We start from the raw sequence: 19,489 nt of genomic DNA, 5'->3' as shown, positions 1-19,489 counted from the left end.
CTTTTAAGTTCCTCTTCACTTTCTGCCATAAGGGTGGTGTCATCTGCATATCTGAGGTTATTGATGTTTCTCCCAGCAATCTTGATTCCAGCTTGTGTTTCTTCCAGTCCAGCGTTTCTCATGATGTACTCTGCATAGAAGTTAAATAAGCAGGGTGACAATATATAGCCTTGACGTACTCCTTTTTCTATTTGGACCCAGTCTGTTGTTCCATGTCCAGTTCTAACTGTTGCTTCCTGACCTGCATACAGATTTCTCAAGAGGCAGGTCAGGTGGTCTGGTATTAATTAGACTTCCCAATTGTTGGCTGTTAAGAAACTATATTATGTCCATCTCCTTGGTTTCCTATTTTCAAATGACACCTCTTTGGGAGACTTGGACAAATAATTGACTTTACATAAGTATGTACAGCCCAGAGAATGCCATTAAAATTATTCTACCATGTATCAGCCTAAAAAATATTACAAAAGGTGGCTTTGGTTTTCATATAAATATCTTAGAACAAGGAAAGTAGGGAAAATAGAAGAGGCACAGTAGAGTCATAAATAAGGCTGTTTGTAAAACCATAATTAACCATAGCCCACTATTTAGATCATAACGTCAGGAGAAGTGATGTAGTAAAACAGCCAGTAAAATGCAGTCATTGAGTAATTCAGGTCTATAGTCAGCAGTAATGAAAATACCAGTACGTAACCACCAAGGTCATTAATTACACTTAAGTGATTGCATTAGAGCATTTCCCCTTTTTCTTGTATTCAACTTCTTCTCTCTTGTTTATGTTATCAAGGTCTACATAAAGACATCAGAATTTGTGCAGGCAAACCAACTACAGAGATGCTGCCAAAAAGCCTCCAAGTGAAATGTGTTAATAAAGTTCCTTGGAGTTTTATCACCTTTCTCCAAAAGTTTTGCATTTTAATTCTACAGACTTTATTTTCAAATTGACTTCATCATTAATGCCACCTATGAAATATGAAGCCCTTGCACTAGTTTGATGAAATTAAGGTTTTTCATAAGATCAACAAATCACCATGGAGTGTCCAGGCAATCTACTCAAAGAGAATGATCTCTTTTATAGACTGGTCTGAATAACAGTCAGGGAACTGTTCTACCCAAGACAAAGAAAGAGGACAAATGTTACAAGGTATGATTGTCTTATTATATGCAAAATACATTTTATTTTCTGTATTCTTACTAAAAGAACATAGATAGCCAAAATGAGCCCTGCATCAAAATTCTGCTACTTTCCATCTGGAGACCTGATTTTATTAATACACTTATGAAATGGGAATCAGAAAGATCCTTCCTACCAACTGTTAGAAAAATCAAGTGAGATCAAGCAGGTAAGAATTCTGCAGGTAGACTACAGACTATGAAATACATAAGGTGTTGTTGCAGGGAACCTGCAAAGCACAGAGATCCAGTGAATGCAGGCAACAGTCCTCCCACAGAAATTCCTACTGAAAACTTGGGGTGTGGGGGTTGACAATCAGAACTTAAGGGTGGGTAATCCTCTGCTTCATGAAGAAACATCTTAGGAAGGCCACATCTTATTGACTAAGTGCCATCGTCTAAGAGGATTTAACAGTAAACAACCTAAGTGCTCCCACTGTCTGTATTTCCATTTGACGTCAGTTGATATCACCCTGACTTCAGTGGAAGCCTTTGCTATTGTTACAATTGTCTGAACCTCTGGCATGTTTCATGATTGATTTTTCTCCACTTTTATCAATCACGGCAGATAGCTTTTGGAAAATGAAGGTTCAAAAGAGGACCTACTATAGGAGAAAGTGCATGAGCAATTTTTAGTTCCCGGTGAAGGCCAAGGCCAAGTCAGTTTCTTTCAATTCCACTAGTTTGATGTCTTCCAGGGAACATGTCATGAGTCCAAGGAAAAGAATCGAGAACGCTGTACAGGACATAGTTATCACATCAGACTCCTTTCTGTTGGCCTATTGCTCCGTCCAAGATGGAAATGGCCCAGAAATTCATGAAAGGGAATAAGTAGGCTGTTGTAAGTACCCCTCTGAAGCTATTCAGAAATCAAAGCTAATGTTTCTAAGCTATTGTCGAAGCTATACTAACTTTTAAAAAGGAGATTTCTAGCTGGGAAAGGAGGAAAATAAACAGAGGGGGAAAACACTGAATAAATTGGGTCCTGGGAAGCAAAAGAATCAAGCTTTACTTACATGTGCTGTAAGTTGCTGTTTTTCAGGAATGCTTTATGAGCCACAGATTTTAATCCAGAATCCACAATGGTCCTAAGAAAGTACACAATGGCGTGAATGTTAGAACTAATGAACACACGTCCCTCTGACTACTACAGAGCATAAAAAAGTTCTGACATAAGGTATGCAAGTTCTGAGTACTCACAGGTTTTTCAGTCCCACATAAGCTTCAAGATCATCTTCGTTGATGATTTCTAATCTTTTCTGATTTGCAATGTAACTGCAAAAAAAGAAAAGAAAAACAGAGTGCAAACTCAAGACTCAATGCAGGCAATCCATAAAAATTAGGTAACCTCCATCCAACCTCACCAGACTGCTCAAGGTGATCCCTCCCCACCCACCTGGCCCCACTATTTATTTTAAATACAGCAAGGGGAGGAGTACTGAGTGTGATCAAGGAGAAACCATGGCTGAGCAGGTTTTGTATTCAATGACAGGACCATCAGGTTTCTTATTAAATTTTTATCACTCTTTCAACTAACAAGTTCAGTTTGCCTCTCCACTCAAGGTAATCCCTTGGATACAGAGGTGAAAATAACTTACAAATACATCCACTACCTCTCAAAAGCATTTCAATCTGTGACACCCACAGGGATGCTGGCGTCACCACACACAGGACAAGTCACATCTGTCCTCACCTTCCAAGAGCAGCAGTCCCTCCTTCCTTTTACCTCCGGAAACACTGAAGCAGATTCCCCTCCCCCTTTCTCTCCCTCCATCCCTTCCTCCAAACCCTCTCTTTTCCTGGCCCAGGATCCACTCTTTCTGCTTTTGTCAGTAATGAAATGAAATTTTCCGTTCAGGAGCCACATTTCACAAACCCCACATTGCCCTCGTGTACTCTGTGTAGAGGGGCTTCCCACATGAGGCTAGTGGTAAAGAGCTCGCCTGCCAAAGCAAGAGACTTAAGAGTTGTGGTTTCGTTCCCTGAGCTGGGAAGATTCCCCTGGAGGAGGGCATGGCAACCCACGCCAGTATTATTGCCTGGAGAGTCCCATGGACAAAGGAGCCTGGCGGGCTACAGTCCATAGGGTCACAAAGAGTCAGACGCGACTGAAGCAACTTAGCACATATGCATGCAGGCACACGCTCACTCTGTAGAAATCTCTTCCCCATCTGCCAGTCCTTCAAATACAGGAGTAGACAGGTAATGCTGGCTGCACAGAGAGCTCCATCCCCCTGGCTATGGCTTAGAAATGTGCTGTAACCTTGACTGGGCTAATGAGAAGCTTCCCTAAAATCAAAAGATTAATGCTGTGACAATGCCTTTCTCTTTCTCTGGGATCTTAGCTGAAAGATTACACAGGCTTGGGGATTCCATGAAAAATATTTCTACCACAGGGAAAGGTAGTGTTCAAGAATGAAGTCAGCACACCGGAGGAAAGAGAGCTAAGAAATAAAAAGAGAGACAGAACTCTGAAAATGCCACTTAAAGCCTTTGGATCCATTTGTCTCTGAGGTTAGTTTTCATTAATGAAAGTCTGATCTGAAATGTCTGTCACTTGCAACTAGTAAAGTCACTGGTAATATAAACACAAAGCTATCAAACCTATTACCATGGAATTACCCTGTGCTGAAGTTATCTGAGCATCTATCTATTCACTTTTCTTAGATCATGACCTCTTTCTGAAGATAGCTGGATCCTGTTTTATAATTCTTAACATGCACCGTAGAGCTTCCCTTTTAGATCAGTTGGTAAAGAATCTGCCTGCAGTGCAGGAGACCCAGGTTCAATTCCTGGGTTGGGAAGATCCCCTGGAGAAGGAATTGGCAACCCACTCCAGTATTCTTGCCTGGAGAATCCTATGGACAGAGAAGCCTGCCAGGCTACAGTCCATGGGGTCGCAAGAGTTGGACACGACTTAGCAACTAAACCACCAACACAACATGCACCATAGCATCTAACAAACCACCTCGTACAAAGTAGGTCTTCAAGGATGAAGGGTGGACAGACAGATGGATGGATAGAAGAATGAATGGGCAACACTTGGAGCTCCATAGACACTCCAGGAAGTTGTGTTAGAATGGATTTTTCTTTCTCTTTCAAAACATTTAAGATACATAGCATACCAAGTAAGACACTGAAAACAAATATGTAACCCTACTGTTAACAACATTAATTAAAGGAGAAAAATAATAGCCAATGAGGGGAAAGATATAGCATCTATAGGTCCCTTCTGCTCAATCCAAAAGAAGGAAAAAAGATATCAAAATACATGGTAACTATTGGGACACCCATTTTTAGAAGATAAATGTTAGAAATAAAATAAAACACCTATTTTTAGAAATCAAACTTTAGAAATAAAATAAAAAGGTTCTGAGAGAACCAAATCACACCAAAGAGAAATAATTTTTAAAGGACCCACATAAACTTTGTCTCCTGTTACATAAGAAAGCAACACTAGGCAACGTCCAAGACAGGGGAGCATCTTCTACTCAAAGAGCTTGGCTCTCCCTAATACCGGGAGCCTAGAACATAATAGACTTGCAGGAAGGATTCACTCCCTTCTTTGCTTCTACTTCACACAGAAAGAAACATTTTAAGACTCCACTCTAATTACCAAACAACAATTTTAACATTATGAGTTTTTATGAGATATTTCAAAATTACCACACTTTAGGTATTTTTTCCCCAAGATTTTCAATCCACTAACATTTTCCAGTAAAAACCATAGTAACCTCCATCTTCTAAATCACTTCCCAATAAAAAACCACATTCCAGAGAGCCCTACATTTTAATACTTTTTTCATGCATTTGGCAGAAGGAAAGGACAAATAATGTAGGCAAGGTTTCCTTCAGGGTCACAACCAGGATTCCAGAGAACTTGTCCCCTCCTCACAGCTGAGCTAGCATGGTGGCTGTCACTGTTCTGAAATCTTCAGATTCTTCAGCTCTCTCTGCCTGCCTTGTCACTGACTGCATCAGGGCTTGACACTCAGGAGGTATTTAATCAACGTCTGTGGCACAAAGCATTTATGTTTACCTTTTCCTTTAATTATTTATCCCCTTTATTTTATTGTTATTTTATTTTCATCAGATTCCCAATTTATAAACTCCCCACTTGTATTCAATAAAATACAATGAGCTAAACATAAAAACAAAAAGCACTGAAGAAAGAAAAGCCAGGCCAGAGATATCAGTGAAGCTAGGAACTGGGTTTAAAATGGATATTTTGGGTTAGTGAAAAAGTTCATTCATTCTATACAAGTTAATGGAAAAACCCAAATGAACTTTTTGGCCAACCCAATATTTGCTGGAAAAGGACCACAAGCTTAATTCTAAGCTTTCCAGTGACCAATGCCCAGGAAGAGAAGAAAAGGAAGATACATTTAGTCAATGGTAAATTCACAGTGATCATGAGATGAAAAATAAGTCAGATATTAGGCAATACATAACTCTTCTTGAATCTAAGACAAGACAGAAGATTTTGCTGAAAAACATCAAAAAAAAGTGAAATTATGAAAAGTGGTCACTGGAGAATATTCTTCCACTGTGGAGGCAGGAATGCAGGATAAAGAATGGATTCTCCTCCTGGTCAAAATGGAAAAAAAAATCAACAAAAGAGCTGGATGCAAAAGTCAGCAAGTGCCTCTTTGGATGCCAAGAATTCCCTGTCGTAAGTTACCATCTGCACAGATGCCCACAACATAGCTGTAGGCCAGAAACTGCTCATGAAATCTACCCCTTAAGAAACATTTTTAAGGTACTATTAAGGAGGAACCATAGACTGGAAGCCAGTAAAGTTAATAACAAACATTTCACAGAGGGGAACACCAATGGTCCAGGAACATATGAAAAGCTGCTCACCCCTCAAGGAATCTGAAATGCAAACTAAATAACATGGACTTCCCATTCCTTTCCTGCTAGCTGGACACAATGTTCAAATTCTGACTATATAAAGCATTTCTAAGGATCAGTTATTTCTCTGACATTGCTCGGGGGAGCATAAACTGACACAACCACTTTGAAGAGTAATTTGCCAGTATCCTAGAAAATCCTACGTCACACGCTTTATAGAGTCCAGCAATTCCATTCTAGGTTTTCATCTGAGAACCACATGAGGAGAGATATGCAAGAATATTCACTTGTAATACAGTCAGAATAAAAAGCTGGAAACAGCCCAAGGGTCCATCAACTAAGAAACAATAAAATGAGATGTGTTACATAAGCTGGATTGAACCAGATCTTCATATTTGAGCAGAAAGAAATCTTCATGCTAAGTGAGAAAAAAAAATAAGCAAAATTTCAGACTGATATGTACTTATAAAACAATTGATGTGAACTTTTAAAAAGACACAGCAAGGGGGGTGGAGGGATAAATTGGGAGACTTGGATTCACATATACACACTACTATATATAAAATAGATAACTATTAAGTACAGAGAACTTTACTTAATACTCTGTAATGACCTATATGAGAAAAGAATCTAAAAAAGAGATGATATATGTGTATGAAGAATGGATTCACTGTGATGTACAGGAGAAAGTAACATAACATTGTAAATCAACTATACTCCAATAAAAAAAAATTTTTAAAGCAAAACAATAAAATGACATAAAACAATACTACATAGTGAGGGATATTTGTAAGGTATAAAAAGAAGAATGCAAGGAAGGTCATCTTGGGAAAGCAGAACGGGTTTGGGTCAAGGATAAAGAAACAGAAACTGTTAAACGATTTTATTAAACTATTAAACTATTTCTTTTCTTAAAAGAAAAATGCCTTTGTAAAAAATGAAAAAGAAAAAAGAAAAAGGCCCTTGTAACAAAAAAGACAAAAATATTAAAAGTATCAGTTCTGAATATAAGCACCTGAAGTTACTGTTATGTCATTACACTTTTATGAATTTTTTTAAATGTATGAAGAGAAAAGAAAGAAAGGAGGAAGGAGAGGAGGAAGGAAGGAAGCAAGGGAGAAAGGGGGGAAAGAAAGAGGGAGAGACGGAGACAGAGAAAGCCACAAGAGAAATGACCACAGGGAAGATGAACTCCAGGGCTTCTCAGTTACTAGGTGACCAAACACACTTGGGCTCGAGTCCCTGGTTCCTTGGACTACCCAAAACCAAACCTTCTAAAAGCCTTCTGCTCCCTGCCCCTGAGCTCCTGGATGGGACCAGAAGACTAAGAAGCATGCTGGGCTGCCCCCTACTGGTGACTTTCACGTGCCTCCACCAGGTCTTCTGAGCTCTGCCCTCTCCTCACTCCCACTAATCAGAAAAGCAGCAGCTACAGAGACTAACCTAGGGTTAGGAAGGAGGGCGGAAGGGCCAGGCTAGGGCAGACAGCTGAGAGATGCATGGACAGGCAGTGAGGCAGACTCTCTTCCAAGAAAACCTTTTCCTGTCACTCCAGTCAAGGTGATGTCCAACTCTGAGGGCTCTTTACTGAGCCAAGCTTTGCTTAAGAGAAGCTTCAAGAAGGGTTTCACTGTCAACAAAGCAGTGGAAAGGCCCAGCATTTTGCTGCAGACCTTTCTCTCGCTGACAACTCCTAGCTCTTCTGGCCCGTGCCTACCCGTCCGGAAAGCTAAGGTCCCAGAGGCTTTAAGGCAGAAGCCCTCCCCCTAGAGCCCATGCCCCAGCATTCCCATGAATGCAGACAAGCTTTCCAGCTTCTGTCTTTCCAACCTGCAGATGCTGCTGCCTTAGGTCTCTCTCTCTTCTTAACTTTTTGGTTTATATTGGAGTATATGATAAAGGTGAAAGAGAAGAGTGAAAAAGCTGGCTTAAAACTCAACATTCAAAAAATGAAGATCATGGCATCCAGTCCCATCACTTTTTGCAAATAGATGGGGAAAAAGTGGAAGCAGTGACAGATTTTATTTTCTTGGGCTCCAAAATAACCATGGACAGTGACTGCAGTCATGAAATTAAATCGGAAGGCAAGCTATGATAAACCTAGACAGCATATTAAAAAGCAAAGATATCACTTTGGCGACAAAGGTCTGTCTAGTCAAAACTATAGTTTTTCCAGTAGTCACTATGGAAGTGAGAGTTGGACCATAAAGAAAGTTGAGCGCCGAAGAATTGATACCTTCAAATTGTGGTGCTGGAGAAGACTCTTGAGAGTCCCTTCGACAGCAAGGAGATCAGATTAGTCAATCCTAAAGAACATCAACCCTGAATATTCACTGGATGGACTGATGCTGAAGCTGAAACTCCAATACTTTGGCCGTTTGATGCATAGAGCCCACTCATTAGAAAAGACCTTGATGCTAGGAAAGATTGAAGGCAAAAGGAGACGAGGGCAGCAGAGGATGAGATGGTTAGACAGCATCACTAATTCAATGGACGTGACTCTGAGCAAACTCCGGGAGATACTGAAGGACAGGGAACCCTGGTGCACTGCAGTCCGTGATGTCACAAAGAGACAGATACAACTTAGTGACTGAAAAACAACAACACAGCCGACTGACAATGCTGTGATAGTTTAGGGTAGACAGCAAAGCAATTCAGCCATACATATATGTGTATCCATTCTCCCCCAGCTCCCCTTTAAGGACAGTAGGCAGCCTTTGAATAGTGACAGAGACTTTGTGGATTTAGATGCTTAAATTTGATACTCCTTAAGAGTTTCTCCCTTTTACCTCCTTGACCTCAAAGTCCTCTGGCCCACCCCTCCATCTGCAATGTGTGCAAAATACTCACTGGCCTTTGACCATTCTGTTTTGCCAAAATATGCCTTTCTCCTTTATCAAATCTATCTCTACAACTCCTTCTTGGACCTCATATTAAGAGGGTTGTTTTCTATTGTTGATGTTTACTTTCACTACATCCTGAGACCACTATCTACCACCCTACAAGTTGGAACTTCTCAATTAATTCACCTAAAACTATTCTGTTGTTGTTTAGTGGCCGTCTAACTCTTTTGCGACCCAATGGATTATAGCCCACCAGACTCCTCCGTCATTGAGATTTCCCAGGAAAGAATACTGGAGTGGGTTGCCCTTTCCTTCTCCAGGGATCTTCCCAACCCAGGGACCAAACCCACCTCTCCTGCATTGGCAAGGGGATTCTTTACCACTGAGCCACCAGGGAGCCCCAGAACTAATCTGCTGCTGCTGCTGCTAAGTCACTTCAGTCGTGTCCAACTCAGTGCGACCGCATAGACAGCAGCCCTCCAGGCTCCCCGTCCCTGGGATTCTCCAGGCAAGATCACTGGAATGGGTTGCCATTTCCTTCTCCAATGCATGAAAGTAAAAAGTGAAAGTGAAGCCGCTCCGTCGTGTCCGACTCTTAGCGACTCCAGGGACTGCAGCCTACCAGGCTCCTGTCCATGGGATTTTCCAGGCAAGAGTGCTGGAGTGGGGTGCCATTGCCTTCTCCGAGAACTAATCTAGGCCCCTCCAATATCTGAGATACTTCCTGATTTACAAGCAACATCAAAAAGGCTTTTTTACAATCAGAACATTTTTATTCTATCAGGTGGCAAGCATTTTTTTAAAGCATTTATGTTCCTTCTTAACTTCATAATCAAGAATTAGAGGGAATGGAGATACACTTTGTACCCACCACGGTATTTTTCTACTAATCTATATAACTCTCCTACTGAATTGTTAACTCCTCAAACGGAAGAGTGTTACTCATCAAACAGTTGCATGCCCATTTCCTAACTCAGAGCTAATTCTGACGGAATACTGGCTGACTTAAAGCCATCAATCTGACCTCCACATTCCCCATTGGAGTTTTTATTACTTCACTGGAATGACCAGACATATATACACTATAAACGTTAAATGAAGATTGTGATAATAGGAGACTTCCCTGGTGGCACAATGGTTAAGGATCCGTCTGCCAATGCAGGAGACCCGGGTTCAATCCCTGGTTCTGAAAGATCCCATATGCTCTGGAGCAACTAAACCTGTGCACCACCAGAGCCTAACCTCTCAAGCCGGAGAACAGTAACTACTGAGTCCATGTGCCCAACTATTGAAGCCCACGTGCATGGCACAAGTAAATAAAAAACATTTTGATAATAGAAAATAAATTCACTTGTCATACAGAAAACAAGGAAACAAAGTAATGACTGGAACAGAAGACAGCCAATTTTGAAAGCAAAATTTGTCCTATCTAGAAGCAAATTTAGACCACAAACATACAAGCTAGTCAATCTAAATACTCATTAAATTTTCGTAAATGATAAAAACTAACTGCCCTCGGAAGATGAGCATTAATTTGCATCTCTGTCTCAGAAACGTTACAGCTAGAAAGAATCTTCGGATCCAGCTGTTTTGACCTTGAGGGGGTGATGCTCCTGAAGGTCAGTGCTCACTGCCACAGCATCTGATGAGCAGAAGAGATGTTTCTGAGCAGAGGTGAAGCAGCTGCACCGCAAGGGCACAGTGAAAGGACCTACAAGATATGACTGGGCAGTGAAGGCTTCCATAAGGTCAGTCCTTGAAGGGTCCCCGGAAAGTCAACAGGTAAAGAATGCAAATGTAAGCAAAGCCCACACTATTTGCCATTTTACTCTGTTTCATCACCAAAGCTTCTCCAGCCTCAATGTGACATCCAGGGCCCTACGCCTAACGAAAAGTTCATAGGTGGCTTTTCGGGAAAAAAAGAGAGAGATAAGTTTAGGAAAAATTCACAGAAACATTTTTGAATTACAGTTTCCTAGAAAGGATACTCATCCCACTTGAAAATATTTCACATTGGCTTTAACAACCTATCAAATAATTCCTCCATGCAACCTTTCCAAGTAACAAAAAGTGGTTTCTAATGCATCTTTTCTTCCTATGTATTAGCTTAACAGCAGTATCACTCCAAAGCAAAATATCCCTTTATCTTAGACTTTGTTTGGAGAAGGAAATGGCAGTCCAATCCAGTATTATTGCCTGGAGAATCCCCATGGACAGAGGCACCTGGCTGGCTACAAGTCCATGGGATCAGAAAGAGTCGGACATAGACTATGTTAGCTAAACTGTACTTTGGCAATATATCAAAAGAAATAGAAACAGCAGTGAATATTTCTAATGGTCACTCTTCAAAATGAAATCATTTCCCAACACTCTGGTGACCCCCATCCCACCCCACCACATAAATAAGTAGTCAAGCTAATAAAAGTAAATAAACTCAAACTTCACAAGAGATTGTGATATGAGCTAAGGCTTACAGCCATGGGGTGAGGCATTTCAGCTCTGATTGGATCCTTTCTGCCATAAGCTATCCATCCCAGGTAATAGGATAGTGCTTTTAAAAAAAAAAAATTGCCCCTTGGGTTTCCTGGTGGTACAGTAGTTAAGAATCCACCTTGCAAAGCAGGGGACACTGGTTCAATTCCTGGTTCAGGAAGATCCCACATACCATGGGGCAACTAAGGCCCTGCACCACAATTATTGAGCCTGTGCCCTGGAGCCCAGGAGCCACAACTGCTGAAGCCACGTGCCCTAGAGCCCGTGCTCTACAACAAGAAAAGCCACCACAATGAGAAGCCCCCATACCACAACTAGAGAGTGGCCCCCACTCTCCAAAACTAGAGAAAACCTGCATGAAGCAATGAAGACCCAGTGCAGCCAAAAATAAATAAATAAATATTTAAATAATTGCCCTTGTTCCCTGAATCCACAATAGGGTAGCTTTAGTTTCTCAGCAAACTGCTAAGAAGGAGCTTTGAAGATCAGTCCATGATGAGCCAAAGCAGGATTCAAAAGAAGACTTTCTCACTCCTTCAATCCAATCTTCACAGAGGGTCCACTACCCCACCTGTGACAACATGAATGCAGAGAATACCAAGTAAGCAGGCTCAGAACCTGAATTCCAATAGCCAGCCTAATAGCACAAGCTGATTAGCATTAGCACATCTACATTTTTGACCAAAGGTATAGAAGTAGCCCCAGTAATTCTTCTTGATAGAATGCTGTGTGCTGGACACTGGGGTATCCATGGGTGTCTCACTTAACCTAGCAAAGCTACCAGAAGAGCACTATGATTTTTTTTCTGCTTTTTACAAGAAGAAACCAAGGCCCAAGCTTGCCAGGTCACATCCCCAAGGTCACACGGCTGCCAAAACAGGATTTGAACCCAAATCTACCTGCCTCTGAATTCTGAGCTCAGAGCCACTGTACCACACTACTAGGACCATTAACTTATAAATCCTTCACCTACAACAAGATATAATTTCTAAAGTTTCTACAAAATGGTCCTTTGCAAATAATCACAGCCTGAAAACAACAGTCAATGAAAAGGAATGAGGACATTTTACAGGATGCTCTCATGTAGTATATCTACATACAGGTAACAGGAGATAAATAAAATATCTTCTCAGATTTCTACACAATGCCAAGCTCTGAGAACTGCAGCTTCCTAGAATAGCCTAAATTCCTTGGGAATTTAAGAATTCAAGTGCATGTGGAGAGCATATAAAGAAAACAAAACCCTCCTACACTGCTGGGGGGAACGCAAATTGGTGCAGCCACTATGGAAAAGAGTATGGAGGTTCCTTAAAAAACTAAAAATAGAGCTACCATATGTTCCTGCATTCCCACTCCTGGATATACATCCTGAAGAGATAAAAGATCTAATTCAAAAAGGTACATGCACCCCAATGTTCACAGCAGCACTATTTGCAATAGCTAAGACATGGCAACTACCTAAGTGTCCACTAGCAGATAAATGGACAAGATGTTAAATACACACACACACACGTGTGTGTGTGTGTGTGTGTGTGTGTGTGTGTGTGTGTAGGGAGGCTTCCCACATGCCACTAGTGGTAAAAAAAAAACAAACCCACTTGCCAATGCAGGAGATATAAGAGATGTGGGTTCAATCCCTGAGTTGGAAAGACCCCTGGAGAAGGAAATGGCAACACACTCCAGTATTCCTGCCTAGAGAATCCCATGGACACAGGAGCCTAGCAGGCTACAGTCCATGGGGTCGCAAAGAGTCAGACACAGCTGAGCAACTAACACTTTTCACTTTCCCAGGTGGCTCAATGTTAAAGAATCTGCCTAATGCAGGAGACACAGGAGATTTGGGTTTGATCGCTGTCAGGAAGATTCCCTAGAAAAGGGAATGACAATCCACTTCAGTATTCTTGTCCAGGAAATCCCATGAATGAAGAGCCTGGTAGACTTCAGTCCATGGAGTCACAAGAGTCAGACAGGACTAAGCAACTGAGCATCTGTGCATGCATATATATATGGGCTATTACTCAGCCATAAAAAAGAATGAAATAATGCCATTTGCAGCAATATGGATGGACCTAGAGATTATTATACTAAGTGAAGTCAGACAGAGGAAGACAAATATTGTGATATCACTTATATGTGGAACCTTAAAAATAATACGAATGAATGTATGTACAAAACAGAAACAAACTCACAGACACAGAAGACAAACTTATGGTTAACAAAAGGGAAGAGCAGAGGGATAAATTAAGAGTAGGGGATTAACAGATGTACATTACCATATACAAAATAAATGACAGAAATTTACTGTATAGCACAGGGAACTATATTCAATATCTTGTAACAAACTAATAATATAATGGAAGAGAATTGGGAAAAATAATAAAGATATACATATATATATGTATGTATGTATGTATGTATAACCAAATCACTTTGCTGTATACCTGAGACTAATAAAATATTGTAAATCAACCATATTTTTTAAAAAGTCAAGTGCCTGGAAAATAATGTGTAGTGTAAGGGATAAATAAGCCCTACTAGCTTCACCTCTCCCCAGTTATATGACCTTGGGCAAGTCCCTACACCTCAGTCTCCTTATTTAGAAAACAGAATAATAAGAGTACCTGCCTCAAGGAGTTGTTAGAACAATGAGAAATCTGCCCAAGCACATATGAGGACCTCAATTAATGCTAATTATTAACAATGAGCAGAAGCCTTTGGCCCAGGGGCGAGCTTGGTCACTAAGCAGCTGGTGAAATGAATCTCAACCTACCTCCAGTGCCCACATTCACGGAGGTGGAAATTTGGGCTTGATAATGTCTCAGTTCCCTTCAGCACTCAAATTATAAGAAAAACTTCAGCAACATATCATGAAGGAAAAATATCTTGGGTTTATCTCTGAGTATTTATATTTATACAGAAGTATTTATATAGAACTTTTCTTATCCATCTCTATCAATGGAGTGATTCCCAAAAAGAAACACTGCAATTTGTGACCAGAAAAATTAATTACAGAAAAACACCTTAGAGCTAAATTTCTATCTAAAACATATCAGTCTTCAGCAGAAAAATATAAATTTGACTTTAAGTAATAGCCTCCTATGAAAATTTAAGATTAGACCCCAGCCTACAAATAATGTGTCATGTAAACCTTATACCAGAAGGTGAGAAGAGTGTCAATATAATTAAAATAAATAAATTTTGTTTTTAGCTGCTAGCTTTCCAAAATGGGAAGATTTCCCATTTTTAAAAAATCTGAATTTCCTTATTCTCTTAAAGAGCCAGAAGGTCTTTCAAACTAGACTAGCATTTCTTTCTGGCAACCTTCACAGCGAGCATTGCTGCTGGGGGTCTGGGGCACATTTCCAGTTGGTCATAGTCCATCCGCAGCTATTTCTCTGGCTCATGGAAAGATATTAACGACACCTGATTTAATTCTTGCTTGTAATTTCCTCTGAGACGTCAAACTTCCAACTTTTCTCCTACACTGGTATGTCATCTCCATGCACAGAGATCCTTAAAATGAGTCTCATCAGATAAAATGACACAGAGACCACAATAAAAATACCTCCTGTTTTTAAAGAAGTTACTTCTACCTGTTCCCGAACCTTTAGAAACTTCTTCTGTTGTTTTAAAAACTTAACTAATATGGACACAGACATAAGCCAAGCATAACTTTATACTATTCTTGGTACAAGGGTAAAAAATCCCCAAGAGGAGCAAGAGATATGTTTTTCTTGACCAAAAAAAAAAAAAAAGAAAGGTTTTTCTTCGCATTTATTTACCATTTCATATTAGTTCTCAGATCTTTCAATAGATCATAATAACCTGCCATAGCAAACCTGAGGGGACAAGTACTAAATGTGTACCACGGCACAGTTTTGCCATGTCAGATGAAGAGCTCTGGGACAGAAATGGTCCTGATAAAGAAGTGCCATCAAGAAAGAGGCATAAGTGATACTGGAGCCAAAGTTTTTATCTCAGACAGGTGTACTCTCATATTGGTCGATGTGAAAGTGAAAGTGTTAGCTGCTCAGTCTTGTTTGACTCTTTTCAACCCCATGAACTATAGCCTGCCAGGCTCCTCTGTCCATGGAATTCTCCAGGCAAGAATACTGGAGTGGGTAACCATCCCCTTCTCCAGGGAATCTTCCCGACCAAAGGATCAAACCCAGTTCTCCTCCACTGCAGGAGGGTTCTTTACCATCTGAGCCACCAGGGAAGCCCTTGGTCAATACTAAACCACCAGGAATACAAGTCAGCTCACCGGGTCACTCAGGGTACACTCTTCAGTTAATTTATCCTGGCAGACCCATGAGAGGCCACCCCTCTCGGGGGTGGGGGCACCCCAGGAGCCTGAGAGGACTTTTCGTCTGGCTGGGAAGCCGTCTGGTCACACCTGCCCTGAACAGTTGCCAGGCTAAAACCATCTCTGCTGGGCTCTGTGGGTGGATCTCTGTGGTCTTGATCAAGCATCTGTCCACGTTCCGAGGCTGTCACAGCACTGCTTCCCCAGGCAAGCCTGGATCTGCCTGCTGGTACCTTGGTAGCTCATCTTGTCCGCAGACAGGGTGGCTTCCACCTGGATGGGCACACAAGTTGGGCTGCTTGGTCTTGTGAAAGGATGTCAGCCCCACCATCTGTTTGTCTGGCTTCCAAAGAGAATGAATCTGGCTATAACCAGGAACAGAGTAACATTTTCCAAGCTCTAGTCAGAGGGGATAACTTCAGCTCATCTGCAGTCCTGCTTCCAGCCTTGCCTGGCTTAGCAAAGGGGATGAGGAGATGGGTAACTAAGATCTTGCATTGTTTCAGTTTTATAATTACAGTACTGGGAGATGAAATTCTTGGACCACTTTAGTGTCCTTGCAGAACGGATGCCCTTGTCATTGCCCCCAACTTTCACTGACTTTCTCAGTAAGAAGAAAATGAAATCTTCACTTTTCATAAGAGCTGTGAATTGCATCACTCATATTCCCTGTAAAAGAAACTCTTCTCAGAACATACTGCCAGACAGAGCTATGTTCTTGCAGAATTAGTAGGCATTCTCCCCGCTAATAATGAGTTTCTCTTTTCACTGCCAAAAAGTTGAGGACAAATGTTGTGCTCAGTTACAGCAACTATATCAACTGTTAAGAGTTAGTTGCAGTTCTTGTCTCTTTTTTTTTCTCACTCCTCTCTCTCGTTTTTATCTGATTAACCTTATTGTGTAAAATAATCATCAGTTATTCAAATACTAGTGGTAAGTTGATTAATTGTGACATTTCTTATATTTATTATTCAATATGTGGTTGCCATTATGATCAATATGCTGGTACAACAGCGTCATTTTATAGTTTTCAAAAAATGAACTAGAAAATCACTTAATCCATGATTTTTTGTGTTTCAAAGTGACTGTTTATGAAAAATAAAATCTTGCAATTCCAATCCAACACAAAATTATCTTTTTTCCAAATTATTTCTTTTCCTCTTTTCCCATTATTTTGGGTCAATCAAGGTAAAAAAGAGGAAAAAGTACTTCCAATGATTAGCCCAGGACTTGAGAATTCTAAAAAGCATTCACGTCAGCACAAATCACAGCATAGCACACTTCTGAAAGCTCCTGGCCTCCGATCAGGTCAAATCATTCCACAGGAAAAGAATTTGGGGAACTAATATTTCTGCTCTAACTTTCAGATAGATCAAACTTGGCACAGGGGAAAATGAGCATCAAGCATAATGTCAAGAAAAAAGAATGATTCAAGTGGTAAAATTTTAGGATTTTTGTGAAGGTCTGTTTTGATATTGGCACATTTTTTCGGCCCACTTTATAGGCTGTGGGAGTAAGGTGAGTGATAGAATGTGAAAAACACTTGCAATTTTGCCTTTACTGGTTTCACTTCATATGTGACCCTTTAGTGGCTTTTATAGAAGGTTAGAGATTATTTTCTTTGGAGTTAAACTACAAAGATATTGGTGAAAAGGGATTCTAGTCATAATCGGCCATGTAAAGCCACAATAAAGAGAAGCCATTCTACAGAAAGGAAGTGTGAGTGCATCGAAAAGTCCTAAACAAATCTCTTGTAGAGATGTTTAATTTAAGGAATATATCATAGCTAGAAAAGATGCATATTTTGGAAGTACCTAGAGAATCAAACACATGGAGATGGAAAGTAGAATGCTAGCAGTTGGGGGAGGGGAATGGGCAGTTGTCATTCAATGGGTACAGAATTTCAGTTTTGCAGATGAAAAGAGTTGTGGATTTGGGTAGTTGTGTTGGTTGCACAATAATGTGAATGTACTTGAGGATACAAACTGTGCATTTTAAATATGTTAAGATGATAAATTCTGTGTATTTTACCAGAATTTTAAAACAAAGAAAAAAAGAAGGAATATATTCTGTAAGGTCTTGCAATTAAAAATGAGAAAGACAGTGAAAAGAGAAAATGGAATATAAATTGAATGATAACCTCCAGAGAGCATGGAAACTGTTGTAAACAATCTTATATATAAAACGGACCAGGACTATTGGTGAAAGCAAAGTCTCATAACCAAGATTATGACCTGAGTCATAGAAGCTAGATATGACCAATCACTGCTCAGCGCACAAATGTCCAGTATCCCAGTCAGCTGAGCGCACCAAGATGGAACCATGCACACCAGGGAAAGGGTATACAGAGGTTCCAATAAGAAGAACCAGCACCATTTTACATCCTCTCTCCTAAACCCAGCAACTTTCCACTGCCACACTCAAGTCACATTCTTTTGCTTTTCTGTCCTTCTTGAGACCTATAGAGTCTACTCTCCTTCAAAACACAGTTGAGGATAGCCACACAATAAAAATAAAAACAGACAGCCAAGCTCTAACTATGTGTTATGCATAGGTACAATCATTTTACATGCATCAGCTCATTTTCACCTCACAGAAACCCCACGAGAAAGTTCTATTATTGTCTCCTTTTACAGATGGGGAAACTGAGACAGCAAGGCCTCTATTTAACTAGTCCAAATAGCAGGGACAGATGAACCTCCGAATAAGGCTCTTAACCCTCCAAGTCATCCTGCCTCATAACCTCTGTGATTCCCAACACAAACTTCCAAAGAAAAAGAAATATTAATCTGTTGATCCATCTAAGCATGGCTATTGATACATTCAGCTATTTTTCAATTTGGAAAAAATATATAATGAGAAAAGAAACATTTTAGGCACAGTTTTCACAATTTCAGGATCCTCCTAGGGTACCACTAAAAAGAATTATCCAGCCATAAAGAGCAGAGACATTACTTTGTCAACAAAGGTCCGTCTAATCAAGGCTATGGTTTTTCCAGCAGTCATGTGTGGATGTGAGAGTTGGACTATAAAGAAAGCTGAGCACAGAAGAATTAATGCTTTTGAACTGTGGTGCTGGAGAAGACTCTTGAGAGTCCCTCGGACTGCAAGGGGATCCACCCAGTCCATCCTAAAGGAGATCAGTCCTGGGTGTTCATTGGAAGGACTGATGTTGAAGCTGAAACTCCAATACTTTGGCCATCTGATGTGAAGAGCTGACTCATTTGAAAAGACCCTGATGCTGGGAAAGATCAAGGGCAGGAGGAGAAGGGGACGACAGAGGATGAGATGGTTGAATGGCATCACCGACTGAATGGACATGAGTTTGGTTGACCTCCAGGAGTTGGTGATGGACAGGGAGGCCTGGCATGCTGTGGTCCATGGAGTCACAGAGTCAGAACTGAACTGAAAGAGCTGAATAATTCTTAAAATAGTACATTCAGATCTAGAACTTTTAGGAGCAATAATAAAATCTGTATGGGGAAGAGAGAAAAGTGGAAACCTAGAGTTACTGATGCTTAACTTCTGGGACAGATTCCCCATTAACTTCTGGGGACAGAGTCTATGCTTTGCTGTTTTGTCTGTGTCTGTGATATCACAAAGCTTGTTGTAACACAAGCTGGGAGCAAGGGGGAGGGCTAGAAATCCTGCACAGCTGTTCTTGGAAACATGGATCCCCATGCTTAAGAATCCCCCTGAAAACAGGTGAGGGCACTGCAATAGGACAAGCAGTCTGGAGAGCCTAACCACCTCTCTGTATGTGTGTGTGTTAGTCATCCAGTCATGGGACTGCACAACTCTTTTTGACCCCATGGACTGT

General features: G+C 40.7%; 1 protein-coding gene across 1 annotated transcript in view; it reads right to left on the bottom strand.

Moving 5' to 3' along the window:
- NTRK2 (neurotrophic receptor tyrosine kinase 2) overlaps positions 1-19,489 on the bottom strand; it is a 393,599-nt gene that overhangs the window by 355,433 nt on the left and 18,677 nt on the right. The window contains exons 2-3 of the mRNA XM_052644926.1: positions 2,374-2,448; positions 2,190-2,261 (exon numbers count right to left, since the gene is read on the bottom strand). Of these exons, the coding sequence (XP_052500886.1) occupies positions 2,190-2,261; positions 2,374-2,448 (147 nt within the window). The remainder of the gene's footprint in view (positions 1-2,189; positions 2,262-2,373; positions 2,449-19,489) is intronic.

Source organism: Budorcas taxicolor, chromosome 8 (assembly GCF_023091745.1).
Source record: "Budorcas taxicolor isolate Tak-1 chromosome 8, Takin1.1, whole genome shotgun sequence".
In the NCBI taxonomy this organism is placed as follows: Eukaryota; Metazoa; Chordata; class Mammalia; order Artiodactyla; family Bovidae; genus Budorcas; species Budorcas taxicolor.
The sequence above is the reverse complement of the archived record's forward strand: the minus strand, read 5'-3'. Positions and strand labels throughout refer to the sequence as shown.